At 60.8% G+C, this 24721-nt stretch overlaps 1 protein-coding gene across 1 annotated transcript in view; it reads left to right on the top strand.

Annotated features, from left to right (window-relative positions):
* The window catches only part of MYO15A (myosin XVA), a 46466-nt gene that overhangs the window by 12429 nt on the left and 9316 nt on the right, over positions 1–24721 (top strand). Inside the window, exons 12-58 of the mRNA XM_018064781.1 lie at positions 180–293; positions 822–880; positions 954–1077; positions 1936–2031; positions 2455–2586; positions 3096–3221; positions 3918–3995; positions 4460–4608; positions 4701–4746; positions 4901–5025; positions 5504–5621; positions 5921–6096; positions 6547–6631; positions 7459–7512; positions 7610–7691; positions 7767–7897; positions 8296–8391; positions 9771–10006; positions 11279–11442; positions 11681–11753; positions 11908–12096; positions 12266–12378; positions 12528–12622; positions 12804–12918; positions 13110–13177; positions 13264–13341; positions 13497–13677; positions 13762–13894; positions 14195–14300; positions 14403–14475; positions 15503–15624; positions 15733–15792; positions 16215–16290; positions 16571–16686; positions 16787–16905; positions 18239–18380; positions 18843–18954; positions 19043–19117; positions 19519–19697; positions 20227–20342; positions 20577–20649; positions 20951–21023; positions 21244–21317; positions 21538–21620; positions 23257–23387; positions 24384–24478; positions 24620–24697. Of these exons, the coding sequence (XP_017920270.1) occupies positions 180–293; positions 822–880; positions 954–1077; positions 1936–2031; positions 2455–2586; positions 3096–3221; positions 3918–3995; positions 4460–4608; positions 4701–4746; positions 4901–5025; positions 5504–5621; positions 5921–6096; positions 6547–6631; positions 7459–7512; positions 7610–7691; positions 7767–7897; positions 8296–8391; positions 9771–10006; positions 11279–11442; positions 11681–11753; positions 11908–12096; positions 12266–12378; positions 12528–12622; positions 12804–12918; positions 13110–13177; positions 13264–13341; positions 13497–13677; positions 13762–13894; positions 14195–14300; positions 14403–14475; positions 15503–15624; positions 15733–15792; positions 16215–16290; positions 16571–16686; positions 16787–16905; positions 18239–18380; positions 18843–18954; positions 19043–19117; positions 19519–19697; positions 20227–20342; positions 20577–20649; positions 20951–21023; positions 21244–21317; positions 21538–21620; positions 23257–23387; positions 24384–24478; positions 24620–24697 (5139 nt within the window). The remainder of the gene's footprint in view (positions 1–179; positions 294–821; positions 881–953; positions 1078–1935; positions 2032–2454; positions 2587–3095; positions 3222–3917; positions 3996–4459; positions 4609–4700; positions 4747–4900; positions 5026–5503; positions 5622–5920; positions 6097–6546; positions 6632–7458; positions 7513–7609; positions 7692–7766; positions 7898–8295; positions 8392–9770; positions 10007–11278; positions 11443–11680; positions 11754–11907; positions 12097–12265; positions 12379–12527; positions 12623–12803; positions 12919–13109; positions 13178–13263; positions 13342–13496; positions 13678–13761; positions 13895–14194; positions 14301–14402; positions 14476–15502; positions 15625–15732; positions 15793–16214; positions 16291–16570; positions 16687–16786; positions 16906–18238; positions 18381–18842; positions 18955–19042; positions 19118–19518; positions 19698–20226; positions 20343–20576; positions 20650–20950; positions 21024–21243; positions 21318–21537; positions 21621–23256; positions 23388–24383; positions 24479–24619; positions 24698–24721) is intronic.

The following is a 24721-nucleotide window of genomic DNA, read 5'->3' as shown; positions in this document are numbered from 1 at the left end:
CTGTCCTCCACTATCTCCTGGAGTTTGTACAAACTCATGTCCATTGAGTCGGTGATGCCATCCAACCATCTCGTCCTCTGTCATCCCTTTCTTCTGCTTTCAATCTTTCCCTTTTTGGGTATGAATTTTACATAAAGAGCTCATCTAGCTCAACAGGCACTCCTGTGGGTGTTTTGCAGACGGACGCACAGGAGGTGGCCTCAGTGGTGAGCGCCCGGGAGATCCAGGCCGTGGCCGAGCTGCTGCAGGTCTCCCCCGAGGGCCTGCAGAAGGCCATCACCTTCAAAGTGACCGTGAGTCCCTGGTGGCTGGGGCCGCTTCATGCCCCATGCTGTGTGGGCCCCCTGCCCCTCTCCCCTGCCTCCCACTCCTGTCCATCTCTGGGTTGGGCCCAGAATTGGGTACCTCAGACCCCAAAGGCGTTACAGCCTCCAGGCCTTTGCATAGCTGTTCCCGTTTTCACACCCACTCAACCTTCCAGACCCAGCACAGACATAGCCTGCTCCACGGAGCCACCCCTGACCCCTGGCTGGGCCTGTCCCTCCCGAAGCCCTGCCCATTCTCCCTTCCCGAGGTTGACGTCACTATGTGTCTGCTTATACAAGCTCCTGTCTCCCTGACGGTAGGGGCAGCCCCCACCCCACCAGCAAGCCAGGCAGCAGAGAGATGAGGGTATGCGTCCTGCCCCCTGGTTGTGCCTGAGACTGGTCACACCAGCTCCGCGATCCCCACTCCATGCCCCCCCCCCAGTTCTCTGGGGACTTCCCAGAGGTGGTGGCCAGCGCACTGTCACTCAGAGCCCACCTCCCCCCACACCCCAGGAGACCATGAGAGAGAAGATCTTCACCCCCCTGACGGTGGAGAGCGCCGTGGATGCCAGGTGAGGCCGCAGCCCTACCTGAGGCCCTCCGCCTCCTCACTGTACCTGCCCCCTCAACACCTCTCTGCTCCAGGGATGCCATCGCCAAGGTGCTGTATGCATTGCTCTTCAGCTGGCTCATCGCCAGGGTCAATGCACTGGTGTCCCCACAGAAGGGCGCGCTGTCCATCGCTGTCCTGGACATCTATGGCTTCGAGGTGGGGCTTCAGGGGAGGCTCTACTGCCATCAGCTGTTCAGGGCCCTCCCCCATTATTATCTCCCTCCATTCACCCACAGCACTTCCTGGGGCTTCTGGGTGCCAGGCTCTGTGGGTGACCCCAGGGACCCCAGAAAGGACCAGACCTGGGCACTACCTTTAGGGTGCTTCCAGGAGGTGGGGTTCCAGTGGACAGACGTGGACAAACACCTGTGGTCAGAGCCATACCAGAGGCATCCCGGTACTGGGGGAGCCTGGAGAAAATCCCTAGCTGGTTCCTTAAGAGCCAGTCAAGGCATCTGAGGTGGAGAGAATAGTCATGCAAAGCCTCAGGGGTGTGGGGAGCTGGAAGTCATTTGGGGGGTTAGAGTGGGGGACGTGGAAAAAGACAGGCAAGATCAGAACAGCAGAAGTGGCCGCTGAGCTTCCCATGGCACCTGTTACGTGCTGGCTGCTGTTTTGAGCTCTTGGCTTGTTACTCACTTAATCCTGATAGTCGCCTGGGAGATGGGGACTGTCATCCCCATTTTACAGATGGGGAAGCTGAGGCACTTGGGGTAGAAAGTGGCAGACCCAGGGTCGGAACCTAGGTAGAAGGTTCCAGGGCCTGGGCTTCAGCCACTACCTGGGCCACCTCCCATGGTTCCTGAACCACTAGGCTCTCACCTGTGCCCAGAGGGAGCCCCCAAGGGGTCTGAGCAGAGTGTCTGTGCGCAGGGTTTCAGCTTGCTGAAGTTGTGGTTGTGGAAGGCGGGGATAAGCCTGCATGGGGAAGGCGGGGTGGGCAGGCCCTGGGTGGGGACAGATGGGCTGCTGGCCACAGAAGTGCAGGGCCCAGCCTCTCTACCCATCTGGCAGGACCTGAGCTTCAACAGCTTTGAGCAGCTGTGCATAAACTATGCGAACGAGAGCCTCCAGTACCTCTTCAACAAGATCATCTTCCAGGAAGAGCAGGTGAGAAGCCTCTGTCCGCTCTCCTTCCTGTCCTGCCAGCCGCTGGGCCTCCTCAGAGACAGAAAGGCTGTGCTGGCTCTTTAAGGACAAATGAGAGGTTGTCCATAGGCCCAGTGGAGGGCGAGGCGCTCTGAGCTAGGGACCAGCATATGCATAGGCCCTGCTCTGGAGGGGCAGGTGCAAGGGTGCTGAGCCCAGAGAAGCCCTCCTGTGGTCTTCCTCACCCTCGCAGGGCCATCCAGGCTGGGGACAAGCAGGGCCCAGAGGTGGTTCGTGTTGTGCTGCCCTTCTGGGAGTGAGCTCCCTGTGCTGGGAGGGGTGCAGGTGGAGGTGCCCCGGTTGGGCCCCTCTGGATGGTGTCCACCTGGGGGACAGGGCAGGAGGCACTGGGCAGGGCTGGAGGCCGAGGACCACTGTCCACAGGAGGAGTACATGCGTGAACAGATCGACTGGCGGGAGGTCACCTTCGCCGACAACCAGCCCTGCATCAACCTCCTCTCGCTGAAACCCTACGGCATCCTACGCATCCTCGATGACCAGTGCTGCTTCCCCCAGGTGTGCGCTGAGTACGCTGCTTGGGGCACGCGGCACTCTGAGCCCACGTCCCCACTGGGCCCGAGTCCTGCACTCCACTCTGCTCTGGACTCAGGTCGGGGGCTCAGGACACCCAACCTGGGGTTTCAAACCTGGGGTGATTGAGGCTGGATGGGGGCTCTGGAGGAGGGGCTGTGCCAGCCCGTGAAGTCACAGAAGGCTTCCTGGAGGAGGTGGCCTTGGGGTTGGGCCTGATTCTGATTGGAAAACACAAGCATGGTATGGGTGCTCTGGTCAGTGGGACTAGAGAGAGCAGAGACAGAGGGGCTGAAGGGAGGGCAGCTGGGAGTCCACCCTTCCGCAGGGTCCATTCAGGTTGTCCATACTGAGCAGCAGGCAGCCAGGGGAGCAGGGACTTGCTCCTCCTCCCTGCGGCTTGCGGGGCACCAGTCAGGGCTGAAGAATTCGCCACCAGGCCAGCTACTGCATGCCCGGGCCTTGCCCACCTGCTGACTCCTGCCTGCCCCCAGGCCACAGACCACACATTTCTGCAGAAGTGCCATTACCACCATGGCGCCAACCCACTCTACTCCAAGCCCAAGATGCCGCTGCCCGAGTTCACCATCAAGCACTATGCGGGCAAAGTCACCTACCAGGTGAGATCCTGAATGGCCCACACGGCCTCCAGTCCCAGTCCCTGTGCCAGAGACACCTGGACCTGTTGGCAGTCTGGCCCTGCTGATCCTCAGCTGTGTGATCTCGGCCAAGTCCCTCTACCTCTCTGAGCCTCAACCTTCTCGTCAGAAGAGTGGGAACAATAGTGCCCATCTCCCGGGGTGAGTGAAGAAGTCCAGGGCTCAGCAGATGGTGAAGAGGAGCGCCTACCAGTAGTGATCGCTGTTACTACTGTCATCTTGGCTCTTTCCTGCCCTGAGGTGTCTCAGACCAGGATTCGAAGCCTCTGTCCCCACTGGGCCTCATTTTCCTCATCTCTAGAATGGGCACAGGACAGAGTCCTCACTGAGGACAGGCCACGACGTGGACTGGGCATATGGCTACTGCCCCCTCTCGCCCTCGCCAGGGATTGGAGAGGACAGTGGGACAGGAAGGGGGGAACCATAGCAGGTGGAGGGGCGCATCCCTCTCAGGACAGATAGGGAGACCGAGGCCTAGGGGGGAAGGGCCAGGGTCCCCTGGGGCCGTGAGTCCCTAACCCACTGTAAGGAGGAGGGGAGAGGAGTGGAGCGGGCAGTGCACACCCCCTGCGAAGGGTCAGCCTTCCACCCTGTCTCCCAAGCCGGTGGGGTAGGGTGGGGGCCACACCGAACTGCCCCTCCCCTCCCCTTCTCCAGGTGCACAAGTTCCTGGACAAGAACCACGACCAGGTGCGCCAGGACGTGCTGGACCTGTTTGTGCGGAGCCGGACTCGGGTGAGTGAGCCTCGCCGCCCCGGCCCCCCGAGCACCCAGCCCACTGTCAGACCCCTTCCCCAGCTTGGTCCAGCCTCTGGCTCACCCCAGCCTATCCCTCCCTGAGGGGTTCTCCTACCCTCCATCCTCTCGGCCTCCACATCCCCCCAGGTCGTTGCCAGAGTTCATGGCCAGGTGTGCCACAGGCCCCCTCGGGGCCAGGCGTGGAGACAGTGCCCCATGTTCCCCCACAGGCAGGCCACTTGGAAGGTGTGAGCACCCTGACTTGAGGAGAATGCCAGCCGAGAGGGCGTGGCCTTCAGTCAGGGTAGGGGTCCAGCGGTCACTTTCTGATCCCTGGGTCCAGAGACTGATGCCTTTTGTTCTTCCCCTTTCTCTTTCTCTCTGTCCATTTCCCTCCTTGTTTCTGCCTCTGGGCCCTTCCCTTCCGTCTCCTGGCACCTTGACCTTGACTGCTGGCCCAGGTGGTAGCACACCTCTTCTCCAGCCATGCCCCGCAGGCTGCCCCTCAGCGCCTGGGCAAGAGCAGCTCCGTCTCCCGGCTCTACAAGGCGCACACGGTGGCTGCCAAGTTCCAGCAGTCACTTCTGGACCTGGTGGAAAAGATGGAGAGGTGGGTGTGGCAGGTGTCCCCACCCTGTGACCCTGAGGGCAAGCACCCTCCATCCCCAGGGCCTCACCTGCCCTCCTCTCGACTCTGCCCAGGTGTAACCCCTTGTTCGTCCGGTGTCTGAAGCCCAACCACAAGAAGGTATGTAATGGCAGGAGCCCCTGGGGGAGCCATGCTGTGTGACCTTGGGCGAGTGGCTTTGCCTCTCTGGACCTCCCATCTGCCCAGCCCACCGCAGAGACCATTGCATATGTTTGGGCCAATATGCAGGCTTCCTCTCTGGGCCTTCCCCTAGGAGCCAGGCCTCTTTGAGTGTGATGTGGTGACGGCCCAGTTACGCTATTCAGGGCTGCTGGAGACTGTGCGGATTCGGAAGGAGGGCTTTCCAGTGCGACTGCCCTTCCAGGTGTTCATCGACAGGTACCTTGGTCTGGTGCTTCCTGAGCTCTGCAGACCCCTACCAGCCCCCCATGGCCCCAGGAATTCACAACCCAGGCAGAATAGGGCTGGCCATGCACAGTTGCTCAGATTGTACACTACACAATACCACCACATACTAGCTGTTACGTGGCAGATATATTTACTACTTTGCATTTTTCATAGTTCTATTATGTATGTGTTGATCCCAAAGAGAAGTGATTTTCATAGCTATTACTAATATGACAAGTTTCCAGAAGATGGCGCTAAAGCATTTTCTTCTACTGAAACCATTTATTATCGTTTAATGCTCTTTTCAAGTAGCCTTGGCACAGAAAGCCCTTTTCTGGTTAGAAGAGACTATGAGTAAAGGCTCTGCTGGGACCTAGGCCTCCCGGAGACAGGGGTTGGGTGGTGACCCTGAGGTCTAGCAGGCAGCTGGATGGGTCCAATAGCCCCACGCTGGGTTTGGGGTCTGCAGGTACCGCTGTCTAGTGGCCCTCCAGCACAACCTGCCAGCCAGTGGGGACATGTGTGTGTCGGTGCTGAGCCGCCTATGCACGGTCACACCAAACATGTATTGTGTTGGTGTCAGCAAGGTGAGTCCTACCCACACTCAGCCCCTGGGTGCCCTGTGGCTGGAGACTGTGGGCTCAGAGGTGCCCAGGCGAGAGGCCACCCAGCCAAGCTGGGGCATGGATGCTGATCCCACCTCCAGACTCTGCCTGGCCACTCTCACTGTCCGATTCACCATCCTGCCTTCCCCACCTCTCCAGACTTGGCCGTCCTCCGCCCGATCCAGGGCTGACCTGTCCTCTGTCTCCAGGGACTCCTGGGGAGGGCGGGCCCAGGCAGTGCCCAGGGGCTCTCAGCCTCAGCGCTCACCTGCTGCCCCCAGCTCTTCCTGAAGGAGCACTTGCACCAGCTGCTGGAGGGCATGCGGGACCACGTCCTAAGCCTGGCGGCTGTCACGCTACAGCGCTGCCTCCGTGGCTTCTTTGTCCAGCGCCGTTTCCGCTCCCTACGCCGCAAGATCATCCTGCTGCAGAGCCGGGCCCGCGGCTACCTGGCCAGGTGCAGGCCCAGAGTGGGCAAGGCTCCCTGGGTTTCTGTGCCAGGCCCCAGGAAGGCCGAGCCTGAACTTGGGTAGTGAGTTCCCCATTCCCAGAGGCGTGCACCCTTCCTTTGTGGGAAGGGTGATCAGATTCTGTGTGTCCTTCCCTCCTACCCCCTGGTCCTTGTGACTGGTAGATAGAAATCCATCCAACCAAGAGGGGCCCCACCCTGCATCTCCCATACTTTGGGACAGCCAATAGGCCCTGCCACTCCGTTTGCTGTGTGGCCTTGGCCAAGTCGCTGCCCCTCTCTGAGTTTGTTTCCCTTTTTGCATTGGGTCCCAGAGTGAAGTGTGGACACTGACACCCCAACAAGGCAGGTGTAGGCATCTCTTCCCCATGGTCACCCATGACCCTTGCCCCCCGGCCCTCCTACTCAAAACCCCTTCTCCTCTTCTCCATGCCCCAGGCAGCGGTATCAGCAGATGAGGAGGCGTCTGGTGAAGTTCCGGGCCCTGGTGCACACATATACGAGCCACCGGCGTTACCTCAAGGTGCTGTAGGCTGGGCTCTCGTCCCTCCCCCTGGAACCAGGCCTGCCCTGTCAGGGTCCGTGGGGCGGCAGGGACGGGGAGGAGGCATTTGGCCTGGACAGGCTTGGGTTTGATCCCCGCTTGTCCCTCTCGAACCCTACTCTCCTCACCCACCTCTTGGGGTGTGCAGGGGTTGAATGAGAGGCTGCGGGGAGGGTGTGGCCCGGCACAGGGCTCACAGCAGGGCCTAGTAACCGGGCACGATTCGAATTTGGCGACCCGAGCAGCACTCGCTCTAGTTTTGCCCTTGTCTTGGTGCTGGTCTTGGCCTGTTGTCACATTTCCACAGCCAGACAAACATAGCCCCGAGGAGCTGCGTGCCTTTCCTGGAGTTTTGTGGGGCAGCAGGGAGGTGCTTCTCTGGTAGCTCCAGGACGGTAGAGAATCCACCTGCAATGTGGGAAACCTGGGTTCAATCCCTGAGTTGGGAAGATCCCCTGGAGAAGGAATTGGCAACCCACTCCAGTATTCTTGCCTGGGGAATCCCTGGAGAAAGGAACCTGGCGGTCTACAGTCCATGGGGTGTCGCAAAGGGTTGGACACGACTGAAGGACTAACACTTTCCAGGGAGGGGCCCCAGAACGCGCCTCTCTGCTGCTGTCCGACATCCTGTGCGTCTCTCCTTCCCCAAAGCATCACTGCTCTGCCCTCTGCCTGAGTCTCTTGCTGTCTTCCTCCCACACCCATTTCTCTGGCCACACCACTGCCTCCCCCGTCTGTGAGGTGGGCCTGGGGCAGCCGTCCCCTCTGCCCGCCGCTGCCCGCCTTGACTGTCTGCTCTCCTGCAGCTGAGGGCGGAGCGGAGGCTCCGGGTGGAGGAGGCATGGCTGCGGGAGCAGGAGGTGGGTGTGGGGTCCAGGCGGCTGCGGGGAACAGGAAGGGAGGCCGGCAGGTGGGGGTGTGGCAGGCCTGTCCCCTCACCCTGTGCTGACCCCCCAGGAGCTGAGCAAGCGGCAGGTGGTGGCCGTGGGGCACCTGGAGGTCCCGGTGGAGCTGGCTGGGCTCTTGCGAGCCGTAGCGGGTACGTCAGTGCTGGGCGCTGTTAGGGGGCGGGCTGGCCAGGGGGCCAGGCTCCTCAGGCCTCCTCTGTCCACAGGCCTCAGGACAGCCCAGGGGCCCCGGGTGGCCCTTGTGCGGACTCCCCGGCTTCGGGCCGAGCCCCGGGTCACGCTGCCCCTGGACATCAACAACTACCCCATGGCCAAGTTTGTCCGGTGCCACTTCAAGGTAAGACCTGGAGGAGACACAGTGATGGCTGGCATTGCCCTCTGATACGGCCGACTCCTGGCCACGCCCTTTGAGAGCAGGCCCGAGCCCTCCAGTTGCTGGGTCATGAGGAGTCTGGGGACTCCAGGGGCCTGAATGGTGGTGGTGGCTGTTTGGAAACATTTCAGAAACCTGACAAGCAGTGAGTGGACCCACAGCATATCACCCCTGCTGCTCATCTCCTGCCCTCCGGGTGTGTCTTGAGAGGGCTCTGCCCTGATGCGCTGAGTCTCCGTCTGCATGCTGGGGACCAGAGCCTGGGCGCCTCAGGCTCATGTGCCCCTACCCGGCCTAGAGCAGCAGGTCTGGAGGTGCCCCTGCCTCCTAGCTCTGTGCCAAGGTGCCTGCTCTGTGCCCAGGAGCCTGCCTTCGGGATGCTGACCGTGCCCCTGAGGACGCCCCTCACGCGGTTGCCGGCGGAGTACCACGTGGAGGCTGTGGGCATCTTCAAGCTGGTACGACTCTGGACAGTTCAGTTCAGTTCAGTTCAGTCGCTCAGTCGTGTCCGACTCTTTGCGACCCCATGAATCACAGCACGCCAGGCCTCCCTGTCCATCACCAACTCCCGGAGTTCACTCAGACTTGCGTCCATCGAGTCAGTGATGCCATCCAGCCATCTCATCCTCTGTCATCCCCTTCTTCTCCTGCCCCCAATCCCTCCCAGCATCAGAGTCTTTTCCAATGAGTCAACTCTCCGCATGAGGTGGCCAAAGTACTGGAGTTTCAGCTTTAGCGTCATTCCTTCCAAAGACCACCTTCTAAATCACAGCCCCAGCCCTGAGGCCAGACAGGAGATACCCGTGCTGCTCCCTTGGACCCTCCACCAGCACAGGCCCTGAGCCTTTGGAAGAGGGACTTCTGGGAGGGACTTCTGGGAGTCACTGTCTGTCCTCCTCTCTGGGGTGGGGTCTGGGGATGGGTGCCTGTCTTCTCACATTCGTCCCAGCAACATGGCTGCCTCCCAGCCTCTCTGGAGCTTCCAGAATAGAGCTTCGTCTGAAAGGGGAGGCAGAGAAGACCTAACGAGTAACCCACTCCTGTGGACAGAGCGGGGGATGGGGGTCGGGGAGCCCAGTCAAGGTCCCTCATGCAGCCCTGGGCAGAGTCAGGGAAGGCTTCCTGGAGGAGGGGGCATTTGAGCTGGAGAGGAAGGTGGCGGCAGAGTCTCCCAGCCAGGGCAAGTGGAGGGGTAGAGAGGAGAGAAATTGCCATGGTCAGAACAGAGACTCAGGAGAGTAAGGCCAGAGGGGCAGGAGGTCTTGACCAACGAGCCCAGAGCTGAGGTTGAGCTCCCAGGGGCCCAAGGGAGCCACAGATGGTGCTACCATGGGAGGGTGTGGTTGGGTATGCATGCTCGAAAGTGCCTTCTGGGGCCTGGATAGAGCCAGAGGTGAAGGAAGGCTGTAGAACATTCGTGAGCAGGAGAATCTTGACTTTCCCCAAGCCCTGGTCACTTGGACCAGGGTAAGCCAGGCTGGCTTCCCAGGTGGCACTAATGGTAAAGAACTCGCCTACCAATGCAGGAGATGTAAGAGACGCGGGTTCAATCTCTGGGTTGGGAAGATCCCTTAGAGGAGGGCATGGAGGGCACTTAAGTATTTTTGCCTGGAGAATCCCATGGACAGAGGAGTCTGGCAGGCTACAGCCCATAGGGTCACAAGAATCAGAAACCATTAAAGCGACTTAGCACGCACAAGCCTGTTACAGTTTTACTGTGGGGGAATTTTATATGGGCAGGGGGACTGGGAAAGGACATGTGAGGGATGCATATGAAGGGGTGGGGACCAGTGGGAACAGCCCTCTGAGAGGCTCAGGAGAATCTGCTTGTGGCCAGATCCTACGTTTCATGGGCGACCCCCAGCTGCACGGCGCCCGGGACTACGTCTTTGGGAGCTACATCGTGCAGAAGGGACTGGCAGTGCCCGAGCTGCGGGACGAGATCCTGGCGCAACTGGCCAACCAGGTGTGGCGCAACCCCAGCTCCCACAACGCCGAGCGGGGCTGGCTCCTGCTGGCCGCCTGCCTCAGCGGCTTCGCACCATCCCCGCGCCTGGACAAATACCTGCTCAAGTGAGTGGAGCTGGGGGGCCAGGGCCCAGGGCAGATGCCAGGCCAGGCAGGAGGGAGGCTCTGTGCCTGGAAGCTCAGGCTCGGGGGCTGGCCCAGGGCTTCACGTCAGAGGGCGTGGGTCAGACAAGACTGGATACAGGACTTCCAGAACTCAGTGGTGGCCGGACCAGGGTGTGGGGAATCTGGAAGAGAGGTGCTGACCTCTCGCGTGGTGAGCAGTGGGTTGCAGCCGGGTTGTTAGGCGTGTAGATTCCAACAGTCTGTGTTCAAATCCCAGCTCAGCCATAAGCTGTGTGACCTTGGGCAATTTAAATAACTTCCCTGAGTCTGTTTCCTCACCTATAAAATGAGCATGGTAAGAGTACCTGCATCAGGCTGTGTGAGGATTAACTATGCAAACACGTGTGAAATGCCAAGAGGACAGGATGGTGGTAAGCGCTGTGTAAGCATGGCTGTCGTCAGCATCCTGATCACGTTAAGGTGATGGTGATGTCCCCCTCCTTGGTAACGAGGTTGATTTGCATGGGAAAGAGCTCAAGCAGGCCCTCAGTGCGAAACCTAGCTCTGACTTACCTGCTGTGTGACCTGCCGCGACTCACTGCCTCTCTCTGAGCCTCTTTCCTGACCTGGGAATTGGGAATGGTAACAGGACCCACCAGTGGCTGTGAGCTGCAGAGCGTGCAGAGCCTTCCTGAGCTCAGCGCAGTAGGGGCAGCTCCCTGGGACTCTGCTGGCGGCAGGGCCACTACCTGCCTGCTGGGCTTCCCGTGGGCATGGCTCTAGCTTCCCTGTGGTAGCCACAGGACACCAGCAGCGGGGAGGGGCAGGGAGCTGGGTATGAGGAATGCGGCCCCTGGCAGGGAGCAGGCTGGTTGACCCTGGGTCAGCTGGAACCCCGATAGCCATCTGTGAACTCGGTGTCAGGCTCAGAGAGGACTGATGACCACCCAGGTGGCCTGGTAAAATGGAGCAAATCCCCGGAGGCCAGGTCTTTGCTCACACCTCCTGCAGGCCCCATCCTGGCAATGACATTTTGTTCTGTTGAGCTTAGTTGGGCCTGCCTGGAACCTTTTTGGCATCCTTGAACTCCTGCTGGCTTGAGATACCCCTGGCTGGCCTGGATGCTTTCAGCTTAGCCTGGGAGCTCCAAGCTGCCCTAATCATTGGCAGTCCAACCTCGGAGCTCTGGGCTGGCCTGGGCATCCCTGACCAGTCTCAGGGTTTCCCCCACATCTGGCTAGCCTCATCCTTGCTCCAATTCCTACCCGCCAGGTTTGTGTCTGATCACGGGCAGGGTGGCTTCCAGGCCGTGTGTCAGCATCGACTCATGCAGGCCATGGTCTCTGGGGCTGCCCGCACCTTCCCTCCGACTCAGCTTGAGTGGACAGCCACCCAGGAGAAGGCTGGCATGGCACTGGATGTAGGCTGCTTCAACGGTGAGCTGCCCTCCCCTGCCTCCCATGGCAGGGCAGCAGAGCCTGGGGTTAGGAGAAGCTGGGTGGCCCTGCTGTGAGCAGCCTGGAGAGAGGTCAGTGTGGGGGCAGGGGCAGGACCTGGACTGGGGCTGGGAGCAGGGCCGTGAGGATGCGCAGTCAGGGCCGAGGACGAGAGCGGGGAGGTGGCAGGACAGGCCGCAGAGGCTTGGAGCCAAGCCCCGCCCCCGCTGCTGCCCAGGTGACTTGTTCTCCTGTCCGGTGCAGTCCTGGAGTACGGGGGAGGAGGTGGCCGGAGACATTCTGAGGCACAGGTTGGCTCCTGGGATGCCCCGCCCAGCACACCCCTGCACACCCGGGAAGGAGGAAGTGGGGGCGGGAGGCCAGGTCTGGTTCCATTCAGGGTCTCCCCGGGCGGTACCTCCGGGCACCATCCCTCATTCCCATCCCTCCACGTGCTATCACCAGGGGGCTGGTTGATGGCTGGCGAGGCTGGACAGTGGCCATGAAGAACGGGGTCCAGTGGGCAGAGCTGGCCGGCCATGACTACGTATTGGACCTGGTGTCGGACCTCGAACTGCTCAGGGAGTTCCCTCGACGGAAAGCCTACTTCCTCGTGGGTGTGGAGGGGCCCCTAGCCTGCAGGGGAGGCCTCAGGTAGAGGTGGCCTCTCCCAGCCCAAGGTCCCCCTCCTGCATGCTCATGGCTGTGAGCTGAACTTGAACTTCAAGTTCTCCAGGAAGGGAGCCTACCTTCAAAGGGAGAACTCCAGGGTACAGAGGCGGGTCTGCTGGGGGGCTCAGCTGCTGTGTTCCCTATCCCCCAGGGTGTTTGGAAACAGCTGGGACTCGGACGATGACGCACCTACCAAGCCCCAGCCCCAGGGGCTCGTGCCTGTAGTGGCCGACTCGGATGGGTACTGCAGCCACAATGAGAACGGTACAAATAGGGAGACTGAGTCTTAGAGAGGGACAGTGACCCTCCAAGATCCACCAGCAGTGGCCACTGTCTCTGGTGGGGAGGGAGCCTGGGGACGAGAGGGGTGATCAGCAGGAGGAAAGAATTTGAATTTCCCCCAACCCAACCAGACTCAGACAGCCTTGGAGAGCCCGCTGTGCCCCACAAGGGGTTGGACTGCTACCTGGACAGCCTCTTCGACCCCGTGCTGTCCTGCGGGGATGCGGTAGGGACGCAGGCCTTTGAAGGCCAGAGCAGGGTGCATGCACAGGAGCCTCTTGCAGCCGGGCCCTGGGGTGGCCGGAGGGGGGCCCCTGGAAGGAGGCGGGGGTGGTGTCAGGTGCCTGTTGCCTTGGAGTCTGGGGAGCGTGGCATTGGGGCAGTCACTTGAGCCATCTGCCCACCAGGACCTGGAGAAGCCAACAGCCATTGCCTACCGCATGAAAGGGGGAGGCCAGCCTGGTGGAGATGGCAGCAGCAGCACTGAAGGCCCCCCCAGGAGACCCCCAGAGCCAAAGCCAAGTCAGTGCATCCTCCAGGTCGGGTTCAGGGATGGGCTCGGCGGGGCCCCGCCATGCTCCGGGCAGCTTCAGCCCTAGAACAGAGGCAGCCTCAGGCTTGGGGGGGTGAGCCAACAGGGTGGGCAGGATAGGGAGTTCCCACCTCTACCTCTCTCATCTCTGGATCTGTGCCCCCTGACCCGGTCACCCCAGTTCCAGGCCTGGACGCCTCCACATTGGCCCTGCAGCAAGCCTTCATCCACAAGCAGGCCGTACTTCTGGTGAGTGCCAGGGAACTGGGGTGTCCTGCTGGGGGGCCCTGTGGGGCCCAAGCCTGGGCCTACCCGCTCACCCCGACTCTCTGCAGGCCCGGGAGATGACCCTGCAGGCCATGGCACTCCAGCAGCAGCCCCTGAGTCCTACCCCGAGACCCTTCCCCCCAGAGGTGAGCCTGGCCCTCCATGAGTGCTGTGTTGCCCCAGGGCATTGCTGCACCTCTCTGAACCAGGAGCCCCCTCCGCCTCTCCTGGGCCAACGTGGGGTTCCTGAGAGCAGACTGACGTGACCCAGGAAGCCCTCCTCACACTCTGCTCTCCACAGAAACCCTTAGCGTCAGAGGCCCGGCCGAAGTTCGTAGGCACTGGACTCCCAGCCAAGCCCGTGCTCCTGCGCTCTGCTCCGAAGCCTGTGGCCCCCGCCCCTCTGGCCAAGGCCCCAAGGCCCCCCACCAAGCCCGTGGCTGCCCCCATTCTGCCTCAGGGCTGGGCTTCTCCAGAAAGCAGTGAGTGTCCTGTTGCAGCAGGGGCTTCCCAAGATGGGACGGGAGGGTGGACTCACCTGCCCCCTATACCATGCCCCACCACAGCCTCGCCCTGCCTGGAGCCGGTCCGGTCCTCAACCCTCAACTCGGAGCACTTCCCACAACCCACACAGCAGATCAAGGACATTGTCAGGCAGCACCAGCAGCTGCCCCGGGGGGGCCAGCCGGAGGCCTTCAGGTCAGCCCACCCACCCAGCCCTCTGGCCCTCTTGCGTGACCGCCTCCCTGTGTGCCTGTCTGCTGGGCTCACAGCACCCTGCCCAGCAGCCTTTAGGGAGCGTCTGTTCACCCAGGTGGTCCAGATGAGATGCCCCTGCCAAGGGCAGAGGGAGGCCAGGACTGCTCTCTAGGGGTTGTGTGTGACCCCATGCCTGTCTCTGGTCCTCTTGGGGTTATCGTGTACAGTGATGGGGGGAGAGGAAGTTCCTGGGTGGGACTGTGTGGCTGTGAAGAGGAGGCTCAGCATCCCGCTTCCCAGGAAGGACGGCGGGAGGGTGTTCGTAAAGCAGCCTGATCCCCATGAGGAGGCCCTGACGATCCTGAGGGGGCAGATGAGCCCCCCAGTGGCAGCACCCGGCACCCAGGTGAGGGGCTGGGGCTGGTGGGGCCCAGGTGAAACAGAAGACAAAGAGGGGGCCTCTGGGGGAGCCTCTGTGTACTGTGGTGGGCCGTCTTTGTGGGGACAGGTCCCCAGAGAGGCCGTGGCCTTGGTGAAGCCAGTGACCAGCACACAGCGGCCATCCATGGGGCCCGCTCCAGGTGAGGGCCAGGAGGGAGGGAGGGGCCGGAGGGCAGGTGTCTGAGTGCAGGAGTTAGTTGGTGTGAGCACAGGTGGCGTGTGTGTCCATGTCCCTGGGCCTGTGTGGACATACTATGTGGATGTTTGTGCAATTGTATCAGCATTTGCATGGCACTGATTTCAGGCCAGGCCCACTCTAAATCCTCACTCAGACTCTTCAACACAGTACTGTCTGTGCCCATAGATGTTACAGATGAGAAGACAGACACAGAGAGGTTAAGTGACTCACTCAAGATCACACAGCTCTTAAGTGTCAGACCAGGGACAAAATCCCAGGCCTCCTGACATCACAGCTGGAGTCCTAACCTCTGCATCTCCTGCCTTATAGTAGCCACGGTGATCAGTGATCGTAATAGATCAGTCAGTTCCCATCCACCTGCCAATGACATTCTAGCGGCCCCTGGGATGAACCCCAGGCTCCTCACTGTGGTCCACCCCTAGCCTCACCTCCTCCTGCTCACTGCCCCGGGGCTCTCTGCTCCTCACTGTTTCTGGGCCTACCAGAATTCAGTCCTGCCGTAGGGCCTTCATCCTTGCTGTTCCCCCTGCTGAGAATGCTCTTCGCAGAAAATCCTTGCATGCCTGGCCCCTTTTCATCAAGAAGTCTCAAACCTCACCTCCTCAGGGAGGTCTGCCCGACCGCCAAGACCACAGGCCCCTCGCAGACCAGCCCCCAGATTTTCCCAGGTCACCATTTGATTTCTGCCCCAGCTCCCAGCACCGAGAGCTCTGTCCTTTCTGAATTGTTTCACGCACCTTACCAGGGCCTCCCTCCGGGCAGCGCCTGGTCTCTGCTGCTCCAGGTACCCCCGGCCCCTACCCCCACCCCCACCACATTAGGACTGTAGGGCTGGGTCTCTATGTGCGGGAGGAAGGCAGGGCTGAGAGAGTGTGCCCACGTGCCCGCGTGATCACGTGTGTCTACCCTCGAGGCAGGAGGAGGCCCCTCTGCTCCAACCTCACCCTCCCTGGGCCCTGCCTCCCCAGCGCTGCCCTCGCGGTCTCTGGAGCCTCCTGAGGATCCCGTGCAGACACAGCTGCACCGCCTCCCAAACCCCGACTTCTATGGCTACCGGGACACCCCCTGGCAGATCTTCTTGCGCAAAGAGGTGCTGGGGCCCTACCAGGGCTGGAGGGGGCACAAGGCCTGACAGGGGCAGGGGGTCACAGCACAGCTGGTGAGGAGCGTGGGGCCTCATGGTAGCCCTACACCGCAGGTGTTCTACCCCAAGGACGACCACAGCCACCCTGTGCAGCTGGACCTCCTGTTCCGCCAGGTGAGGGCCTGTCCCGCCTCCCGGCCTCGAGTGGCAGCAGGGCAGCAGGCGTGTGGATCAGCTGTCTGTCAAGCCTCCTGCTCGGGTTTGGGGTCTTCGCCCACAGTGAAGACAGGGAGCTGGTCTGCTGTGCCCCCTGCCGTGGATGGTCTTGGGGAGCCCACATCCCATCTAAGCAGACTCACCGCTGGTCTGAGCTCATGGGGCCCAGGGTCCACCCCAAGATCCCCTGTGTGGATCAGGAGACTAGGGCCTGGGGAGGGTGGAGATGAGAAGGGTGAGGGTCCTCAGAAGTGGGGTCTGATTTACAAGGTGCCCTCACTGCGTGGAAAGCGCCCCATCCCCACTCGTCCTGACACAGTCCAGCTTGGGCTCCAGGTTTGGGGAGCCGTGCAGCCGCCCGCCTCATGCCCCTCCCACAGGTCCTGCATGACACACTCTCCGAGGCCTGCCTGCGCATCTCTGCGGAGGAGCGGCTCCAGATGAAAGCCCTGTTTGGTACTGCGGGGTGTGGGGAGGGAGGGGCAGCCTGCTAGAGCCCCTGCCACCCTCTCTGCTCTGCTCCTGGCCTCTCCCTGGGGCCTGGCTGCAGGTCTGGGTTGGGCTATACTGGCCCGGCTGCAGTCCCCACTGTCCTGTCTGTGGATATCAGTTTCCCAGTATGGACGCTGAGGACGCAGTGGTCTGACACCTCCTTGCTGAGGGTCAGTCTCCCCTCCATGCACTGCGGGTCAGCAGGGGAGGGGGCCCCAGTCCTGACCCGACCCGTGTCCCTTAGCTCAGAACCAGCTGGACACGCAGCGGCCTTTGGTGACAGAGAGCGTGAAGCGGGCCGTGGTCAGCACTGCCCGGGACAGTTGGGAGGTCTACTTCTCCCGCCTGTTTCCTGCCACGGTAGGAGCCCCCTGCCCGTCCCCCTGCCCACTCTCTGCCTGCCCAGGGGCTCCGGGAATGAGCCTGGAAGACCCTCACGTGCCCCTTGTCCCCTCCCCAGGGCAGCGTGGGCACTGGGGTGCAGATGCTGGCTGTGTCCCACACAGGCATCAAGCTCCTGCGTGTGGTCAAGGGCAGCCACGAGGCGAGTGGGCAGCTGCGGGTACTGCGCACCTACAGGTGAGCAGCAGGCGGGGGGAGGGTTCACACAGGGCGTGGGCGGGGTGCGGGTTGGCAGGATTCGGGGCATGGGCTGACACCAGCGCTTCCTCCACGCACCAACTAGTTGGATGGCTGGCGGCTGAGTACAGTCAGCTCTCTGTGTTCACAGGCTTCACATCCGCAGATTCAACCAATGGTGGATGGGAAATACTCAGAAAAAAAAAAAAAATTCCAGAAAATTCCAAAAAGCAGAACAAAATTTTCACTCACTGGCAACTATTCCCATAACATCTATCTTGCTTTTATAACTACCTATACAGCGTTTACGTTGAATTCCCTGATAGCTCAGTTGGTAAAGAACCCGCCTGCAATGCAGGAAATTGATTTCTGGGTTGGGGAGATCCCCTGGAGAAGGGATAGACTACCCACTCCAGTATTCTTGGGCTTCCCTTGTGGCTCAGCTGGTAAAGAATCCGCCTGCAGTGTGGGAGACCTGGGTTTGATCCCTGAGTTGGGAAGATCCCCAGAGTATTCTGGCCTGGAGAATTCCATGGACTGTATAGTACATGGGGTCACACAGAGTTGGACACGACTGAGCGACTTTCACTTCACTTCAAGTGTTAAGAGTAATCTAGAGATGATTTAAAGTAAACGGGATGTGCGTAGGTTATATGCAAATACCAGGTCATCTTATGGGAGGGACTTGAGCATCCATGGATTTGGTTGCCCTCCAAGTGCCCTGGAGCCAGTCCTCCATAGATACTGAGGGATGACTATACCTACCATGTGCCCGGCTCTATGCCAAACCCTTTAATCAAGGAAACAGGCTCAAAGAGAGATGTTGCTTGTCTCGGGTCACACAGCCAGGCAGTGGTGAGCTGGGAGCCAGTATCCCATCCCCAGCTTGGACACCTCTGAAGTCCCACCCCAGAGCCTACTGAGGGCAGGGCTACCGTATGTGAATAACCAAGTGCAGATGCTTGAGTGTGAAACCTTCCTGCATCCTCCGACCCCTCCCTCCCAGTAGCCCATGGTCCTTTATGCCACAGCACGGGGAGTCTCAGGCATCAGTGAGGTGCAGGCTCCTTCCTTCCAGAGTCTGAGCATTTGCTTAGTGAAGGAAACAGATTTGTGGGCAAAATCTGGGGGGTTGGATCAAGAGGCAGAAAAATAAATAAAAGACAAAGCGTGGGGGTGCTGGGAGGTTGTGGGTTCACAGAGTGATGGGCAGGGTGCTGGAGCCATGGGCAGGAGGGGAGGGGAGGCAGGCAGGGGCCAGAGGTGCAGACAGTGGTGGGGGGCGTCCCTCTGGCCGTGGTGTTCTGCCTCATGCCACCTTCCCCTCCTTCAGCTTTGCGGACATCCTCTTTGTGACCATCCCCTCCCAGAACATGCTGGAGTTCAACTTGGCCAGTGAGAAGGTTATTCTGTTCTCAGCCCGAGCTCACCAGGTCAAGACCCTGGTGGATGACTTCATCCTGGAGCTGAAGAAGGTCAGGGCCCTCCTGCAGATGCCCGCAGCAGGCTGAGGGCCTGAATGTACCAGCCACGCCCGCCTGAGAGGCGTGGATACACCTGTGTGTCTGCGACTGTGTCTGCAGGCTCTTGCTCGAGCTGTACCTTCCAACCTGGGGCCTATGCCCCTGCTGCCGGCCTCTCCAGGGTCTTTCACTTAGGCCTCTGGGCTCCACAGCAGCCTCATTCCTCCCCTCCTGCAGGGGCTGCACTGCCCGTCACTGACCACCCTGTGACCACATCCAGCCCCATGCTTCCTCCAAACCGGGCAGTCCCCAGGCCTGGCACCTGGCCTCAGCACTGAGGCTGTGGGAGGGGTAGGGGTGGGTCAGGTCTGTGGCTGTGCTCTCATGGCCTGTATGTGGGGCAGGGGAGTGGGCCCTGGCCTCTGGGAGGAGGGCATGGGCCCACAGCCCTCACCCGGCCCCTCACTGACGCAGGACTCGGACTACGTGGTCGCTGTGAGGAACTTCCTGCCTGAGGACCCTGCGCTGCTGGCCTTCCACAAGGGCGACATCATCCACCTGCAGCCCCTGGAGCCGCCTCGACTGGGTCAGTGCCGGGGGGTACGGGGTGTGAGTGCGGGGGCAGCAGGGCGGGGGGCCTCCCTGGCGGGTGCTGACGTGGGCCCGGCCCGCAGGCTACAGCGCGGGCTGTGTGGTCGGCAAGAAGGTGGTGTACCTGGAGGAGCTGCGGCACCGGGGCCCTGACTTCGGTGTGTACCCTGGGGCCCCCGTTCAGCTGCCCGAGCTGCCAGACCTGGAAACCCCAAACAGAGCAGATGCGCAATGCAGGTCCTGCGGTCCCCAAGGGTCTCGCCGGGCTGTAGCTGCTAAGATGGCCATGCAACCCAGCCCCTGTCCACACATCGGGCTGACGGGTCTCCGTGGACATTAGTGCCTCTGTGTTGTGGCCCAAAGGTCCACAGGCTCTGTGTTCTCCATTCTGCAGACCCCCACTCCAGCCCGCCACTGAGGGGCTGCCTCCCCTTCCCTGAGCCAGTGTCCTTCTGTTCGCCTCCATAACTGGCCCCATGGCATACCTCCCTCACTGGCTCTGAACCCCACTGTTCCCTAGATGACACCCTCTCACTGCTCAGACCCTTTCCTTTCCTAGGCTGGCGGTTTGGGACCATCCACGGGCGCGTGGGCCGCTTCCCTTCTGACCTGGTGCAGCCTGCAGCTGCCCCTGACTTCCTACAGCTGCCTGCCGAGCCGGGCCGAGGCCGCGCTGCCGCTGTGGCCGCCGCTGTGGCCTCCACTGCCGCTGCACGGGAGGTGGGCCGCAGGAGGGAGGTGAGAACGCAGGGCTGGTCAGAGGAGCGGACACAGCAGCGGGGTCGGCCTGACTATGGAGGTGGAGCGGAGCGGGGTCAGTCAAGGGCAGGCCATCCTGGGACCGAGCAGCCTGGTAGGGACAGCCAGACATATGACCTGAGGGATGTGAGCCGCCAGATGTGACCAGAAGCGGCTGGAGGTGTGGCCAGTCAGGTAGGGTGGGTGCAGTCAGTGGAAGAGTAAGTGACCAGGCCAATGGGGCAGGACCAGCCTGGGGCGGCCAGATGGTGAATCCACCTTCGACGGGGCAGGGCCTGGTGAGTGGGCCAGGTTGGGTCCTGTGGTGGCATGGAGCTCGCTAGGGTGGAGGAAGATAAAGGGGTGAGGGATAAGGTCAGCTGGACCAGGCCATCGGAGAGGCAGTAGGGCCACATGGAGCAAGGAGTGGCCCATGGGGAGGTAAGGCGGAGAGGGTCTGTGCACAGTCAGGCTGGGCTGGCATTGGGCAGGCTCTGACTAGCAGGAGTAGCAGATGCCCCTCTTGCAGGGGCCCCCAGTCAGAGCTGGCTCCATGGACCATGGGGAGGACAGCCTGGCTCTTCCACCGTACACAATGCTTGAGTTTGCCCAGAAGTACTTCCGAGACCCTCAGAGGAGACCCCAGTGAGTGGTGGCCCGCCCTGAGAAGGGTCTTTCTGGGGTGGGGCTTTTCCCAGCCACCCAAGCAGGAGGCCTCAGGTCTGGGAGGGAATGAGAAACCCTGGGAGGGGGCTGGTCTGCAGCCTCTGCCTCAGGGACCTTGCTGCCAGGTGGGCTGACACTGGGTCCAGCACACTTCTTGTGGGAAAGGCTGTCTCGGAGGCAAGACTGATCAGTAGCGTCCACTTCCCCTTGCAGGGATGGCCTCAGGCTGAAATCCAAGGAGGGTCGGGAGTCCAGAACCTTGGAGGACATGCTTTGCTTTACGAAGGTGCCCAGCCCCAGGTCCCTCTGAAATGGCCATACAAGAGTGCATCCCAGGCCCATGGGCCAAACAGCCTTGTGCCCAGTGGGACCCCCACCACTGGGTACCCCGAAGGCCTGGATTCCTCCAAAAGGAAGTGTCTCATCTTCTCAAGGTTCCACCCACCGCCTTCTGTGGTGTGGACTCTTCTGTTGTTAAGATAGGACCCTCCCCCTCCCCTCCCCTCCCCTCCCCCTCCCCTCCCCTCCCCTCCCCCTCCCCTCCCCTCCCTTTTCCTCCTGCCATGACCCAATTTCTCTCCCCACAGACCCCGCTCCAGGACTCCCTCATTGAGTTCAGTGACAGCAGCCTCAACAAGATGGCTACAGACATGTTTCTAGGTGTGGGGGTGGGACAGTGGCCAGGGCCCCAGGCCAGGAGGGACGCCGCACTGTGACCCTTGGTGACCACCACCCCTTCCCTCAGATGTGGGAGGAGAGGAGGAGGCCCCTTTCCCCTACCGGCCCTGGCCATAGCCTCTGGGGGAGGGGTCCAACCCAGGGTTCCTGGTGGGCGGGCAGCTGGGAGACCGGTGGCTGAATGGGACAGTGTTTCCTCCAGCTGTGATGCGATTCATGGGGGATGCCCCGCTGAAGGGCCAGAGTGAACTGGATGTGCTGTGCACCCTCCTGAAGGTCAGTCCAGCTCCTCCAGGAGCTCCCTTGCCTGCCCTGTGGCTCGGGTTCGCCATCTGTCAGCGGGGGCTGCAGCCTTTGGGGTGGGAACCGTGTGGCCCAATGAGGAGTGCATCCCGCTGGTGAGGAGGGTTCTGGAGAAGGGACGCCAGGCCTGTTTTCAGGAGCCCACTGTGTTCCTGTGGGCATGTGACCTGTGACCTGGCCCGCCCTCCCACAGCTGTGCAGGGACCATGAGGTCATGCGGGACGAGTGTTACTGCCAGGTCGTGAAGCAGATCACAGACAACACCAGCACCAAGCAGTGAGTGTCCTCCACTCCCCACCATTTCCTGCTCCGGAGGGGCCAGATCAGCCTCCCATCTCCCAGCGCTCTCCCCGCCTCATCCTCTTCCTCACGCCAGAGACAGAGCACATATGTTCGAAATTGCTTGGTTTGGGACAAGCCCTTTCTGGTCTCTGAGCTTCAGTCTCATCTGTCAAATGCACTGATAATGGGTGAGTCCAGGTTCTTGGTTGCAAGTGACAGAAACCCAGTTCAGTCGGGTTTAAGCAAAAAAGGGGTCAGGTAACTGAAAAGTTTGACAGAGGACTTTAGGCATAGCTGGATCTAGGTGTCATCAGGAAGCAGTCTTTCTCTGTACCCTGGACCTGATTTTCTATGTGTTGTTATTACTCCCAAACAATATATCTCATAGACTGGCAAGATGATAGCTCTGGGGGGACATTCCCCAGCTCAGCAATCCCAGGCAAAGCAAGACTGATTGAATATTTGCAGCAAAAATTCCCAAATCCAGCCTTATTGGCCTGTCTTGGTCCCATGGGCATCTCTGAGCCAACCACAGAGCTCTGATTGGCTAGACCTGGATCATGTACCTGTTCCCAGACCAATCACCATAGCCAGAGGGAGGATGAACTCTAACTTGCCAAGCCTGGCTCCCATTTTTTATTGTTGTTCAGTCGCCAAGTAATGTCTGACTCTTTGCAACCCCATAGACTGTGGCACGCCAGGCTTCCCTGTCCTTCACCATCTCCCAGGGTTTGCCCAAGTTCATGTCCACTGACATGAACCAGTCACTTTAGCCAGAGGCTTCAGGGTTCTAACTGGCCAGTCCTGGCTCTCATGGGTACATATGTGCATGCTAAAGTAACTTCAGTCCTGTCTGACTCTTTGTGACCCCATGGACTGTAGCCCGCCAGGCTCCTCTGTGGGATTTTCCAGGCAAGAATACTGGAGTGGGTTGCCATGCCCTCCCCCAGGGGATCTTCCAACTCAGGGACTGAACCCGTGACTCATGTCTATTGTGCTGGCAGGCGGGTTCTTTACCACTAGAGCCACTTGGGAAGTCCCCTGGCTCTCATACGCACAGGGACCTGGGGAGGGGTGGGTGGCTTCCCAAAGGAAGCCCAAGTGCTGCGCCCAGACACCAGAGGTTCCCACAAGTGAAACCCGGATCCAGGGCAGCACAAAGGTAAGCGTCCGTGTCTCGCACGTGACTAGCACATGGCAGGGCCCAAAGCCTGTGCTGCTCTTGTTAACATTGGGCCACCCTCCTGTCCACCTGCTCACGTCTCCCAGGAATTTCAGAACCACTCAGTGCATCCTCCTGCCCCTCCCACCCAGTCTTACTTGCCACCAGCTCTGCACAGGGTCCCTGGCCCCCCTTCAGGGACCATCACCCAGAGAGATGCCCCTCCACCCCAGGAAGACTAATTCTATGTGCACAATGGGTATGTCAGGGGCTTCACCCCCTCCCTTCCCTCCCACCCACTCAGAATTCCCAACAGAATGCACCTTTGGTCTGACTCTGTGCCTAGCGGCCCTGCTTTCACTGGGCAGGGGCAGGGGCATCCTCAGGAGAAGAGCCTGGTGGGCAGGGAGACTCCTGGTGTGGCTGCAGAGCAGTGGCCACTGTGATGGAGCCCGTGTGTGCTTGCAGGGACAGCTGCCAGCGAGGTTGGAGGCTGCTGTACATCGTGGCCGCCTACCACAGCTGCTCTGAGGTCCTCCAGCCGCACCTCACCCACTTCCTCCATGACGTGAGCCGGACCGCAGGCCTGCCCTTCCAGGGTGAGGGGCAAGCGAGTGGGGACCCAGGGCCAGGGGCTTGTCTGCACCATACGAGGGCTGGCTGGGCAGCCAGCAGGAGGGCCTAGCCCTTCTTGCCCAGGCAGTGCTTATTAATATCAATCCTGTCCCCAAACGTTGGCAGAGGTACCACAGGGGCTGATGCCATAGGTTGTCTGATATGACAGGGAGGATGACATATCAGGGATGGCTTCCCGGAGGAAGTGTTGCTCTGGGTACTGAGCAGAGAGGAGGGATTTCTAGATGAACTCAGTAGCAGGCATGAAGACCAGAGATGATGTGTGGCATGTGGGAGAGGAGGAGGAGGCGGCATGGCCCTTTCTCTGGTCTTTGGGAATCAACAAGGGTCTTGAGAGGGCGCCATGGCTGGTGGCAGGGTCTTGGCCTTTTCCCTGTGGAATTTAGAGGAAAGGGGCTGCTCCTCAGCCTCACCCAAAGTCTAGCTTCCAGAGGAACCCCTGGGTCCCCCTAGGAGAGAGGTCAGGGCACCTGTGGTTACCATGGCAGCCATGGAGGAGATAGGAGACTTCATCCTCTCTGCCTCTGAAGCCTCCTCTTCAAGTCAATCAACAAACACCCCTGCATCAGCTCCAGGGAAGGGGGTTGAATGTGCCCCCAAACTCTCTAACTTGGCCCCTCCCCAGAGTGGGGCGAGGGCACCGCTTAGCCAGAGAAATGGAGAAGCAGACGATGCGGTCTCTTGCATGGAGACTCTGGACACAGCCCCCAGGGACGAGCCCCCGGCACCAGCTGTCTCCGGGGACTCATGGATAACCGAGGCGTGCGGGCCTCCAAAAGGATGTGGGTTCAAACCCAGCCCTTGTACTCTGGCTCTTAACCTTGGGTCAGTCACTGCCCTCTGAATGGTCTCTGCGGCCACTGGAGGGAGAGCAGCCCCCACCAAGGGGGCTTGGGGCTGGGGCCAGAGGAGCTCTTCTGCTGGGCCTGCCCCAGCCCCGCTAACCCCAGTCTCTGCAGGGATTGCCAAGGCCTGTGAGCAGAACCTGAAGAAGACGCTGCGCTTTGGCGGCCGCCTGGAGCTCCCAGGCAGCATGGAGCTGCGGGCCATGTTGGTGAGCGTAGGCGGGGCTTGGGGAGGGGGACGGCCTACCGAGAGACCCCTGTGCCGGCCTGGGCACGCAGGCGGAGGGGACCAGGGCTGGGTGAGACCCTGGTGAGATCCCAGCCTCTCCTCTCTCCGCACCTTCCCCTAGGCCGGCCGCAGTTCCAAGAGGCAGCTCTTTCTTCTCCCTGGGGGCCTGGAGCGCCATCTTAAGATAAAGACATGCACTGTGAGTGAAGGAGTGTCTGGGGAG

This window comes from Capra hircus, chromosome 19 (genome assembly GCF_001704415.2).
Source record: "Capra hircus breed San Clemente chromosome 19, ASM170441v1, whole genome shotgun sequence".
Taxonomy (NCBI): domain Eukaryota; kingdom Metazoa; phylum Chordata; class Mammalia; order Artiodactyla; family Bovidae; genus Capra; species Capra hircus.
The sequence above is the reverse complement of the archived record's forward strand: the minus strand, read 5'-3'. Positions and strand labels throughout refer to the sequence as shown.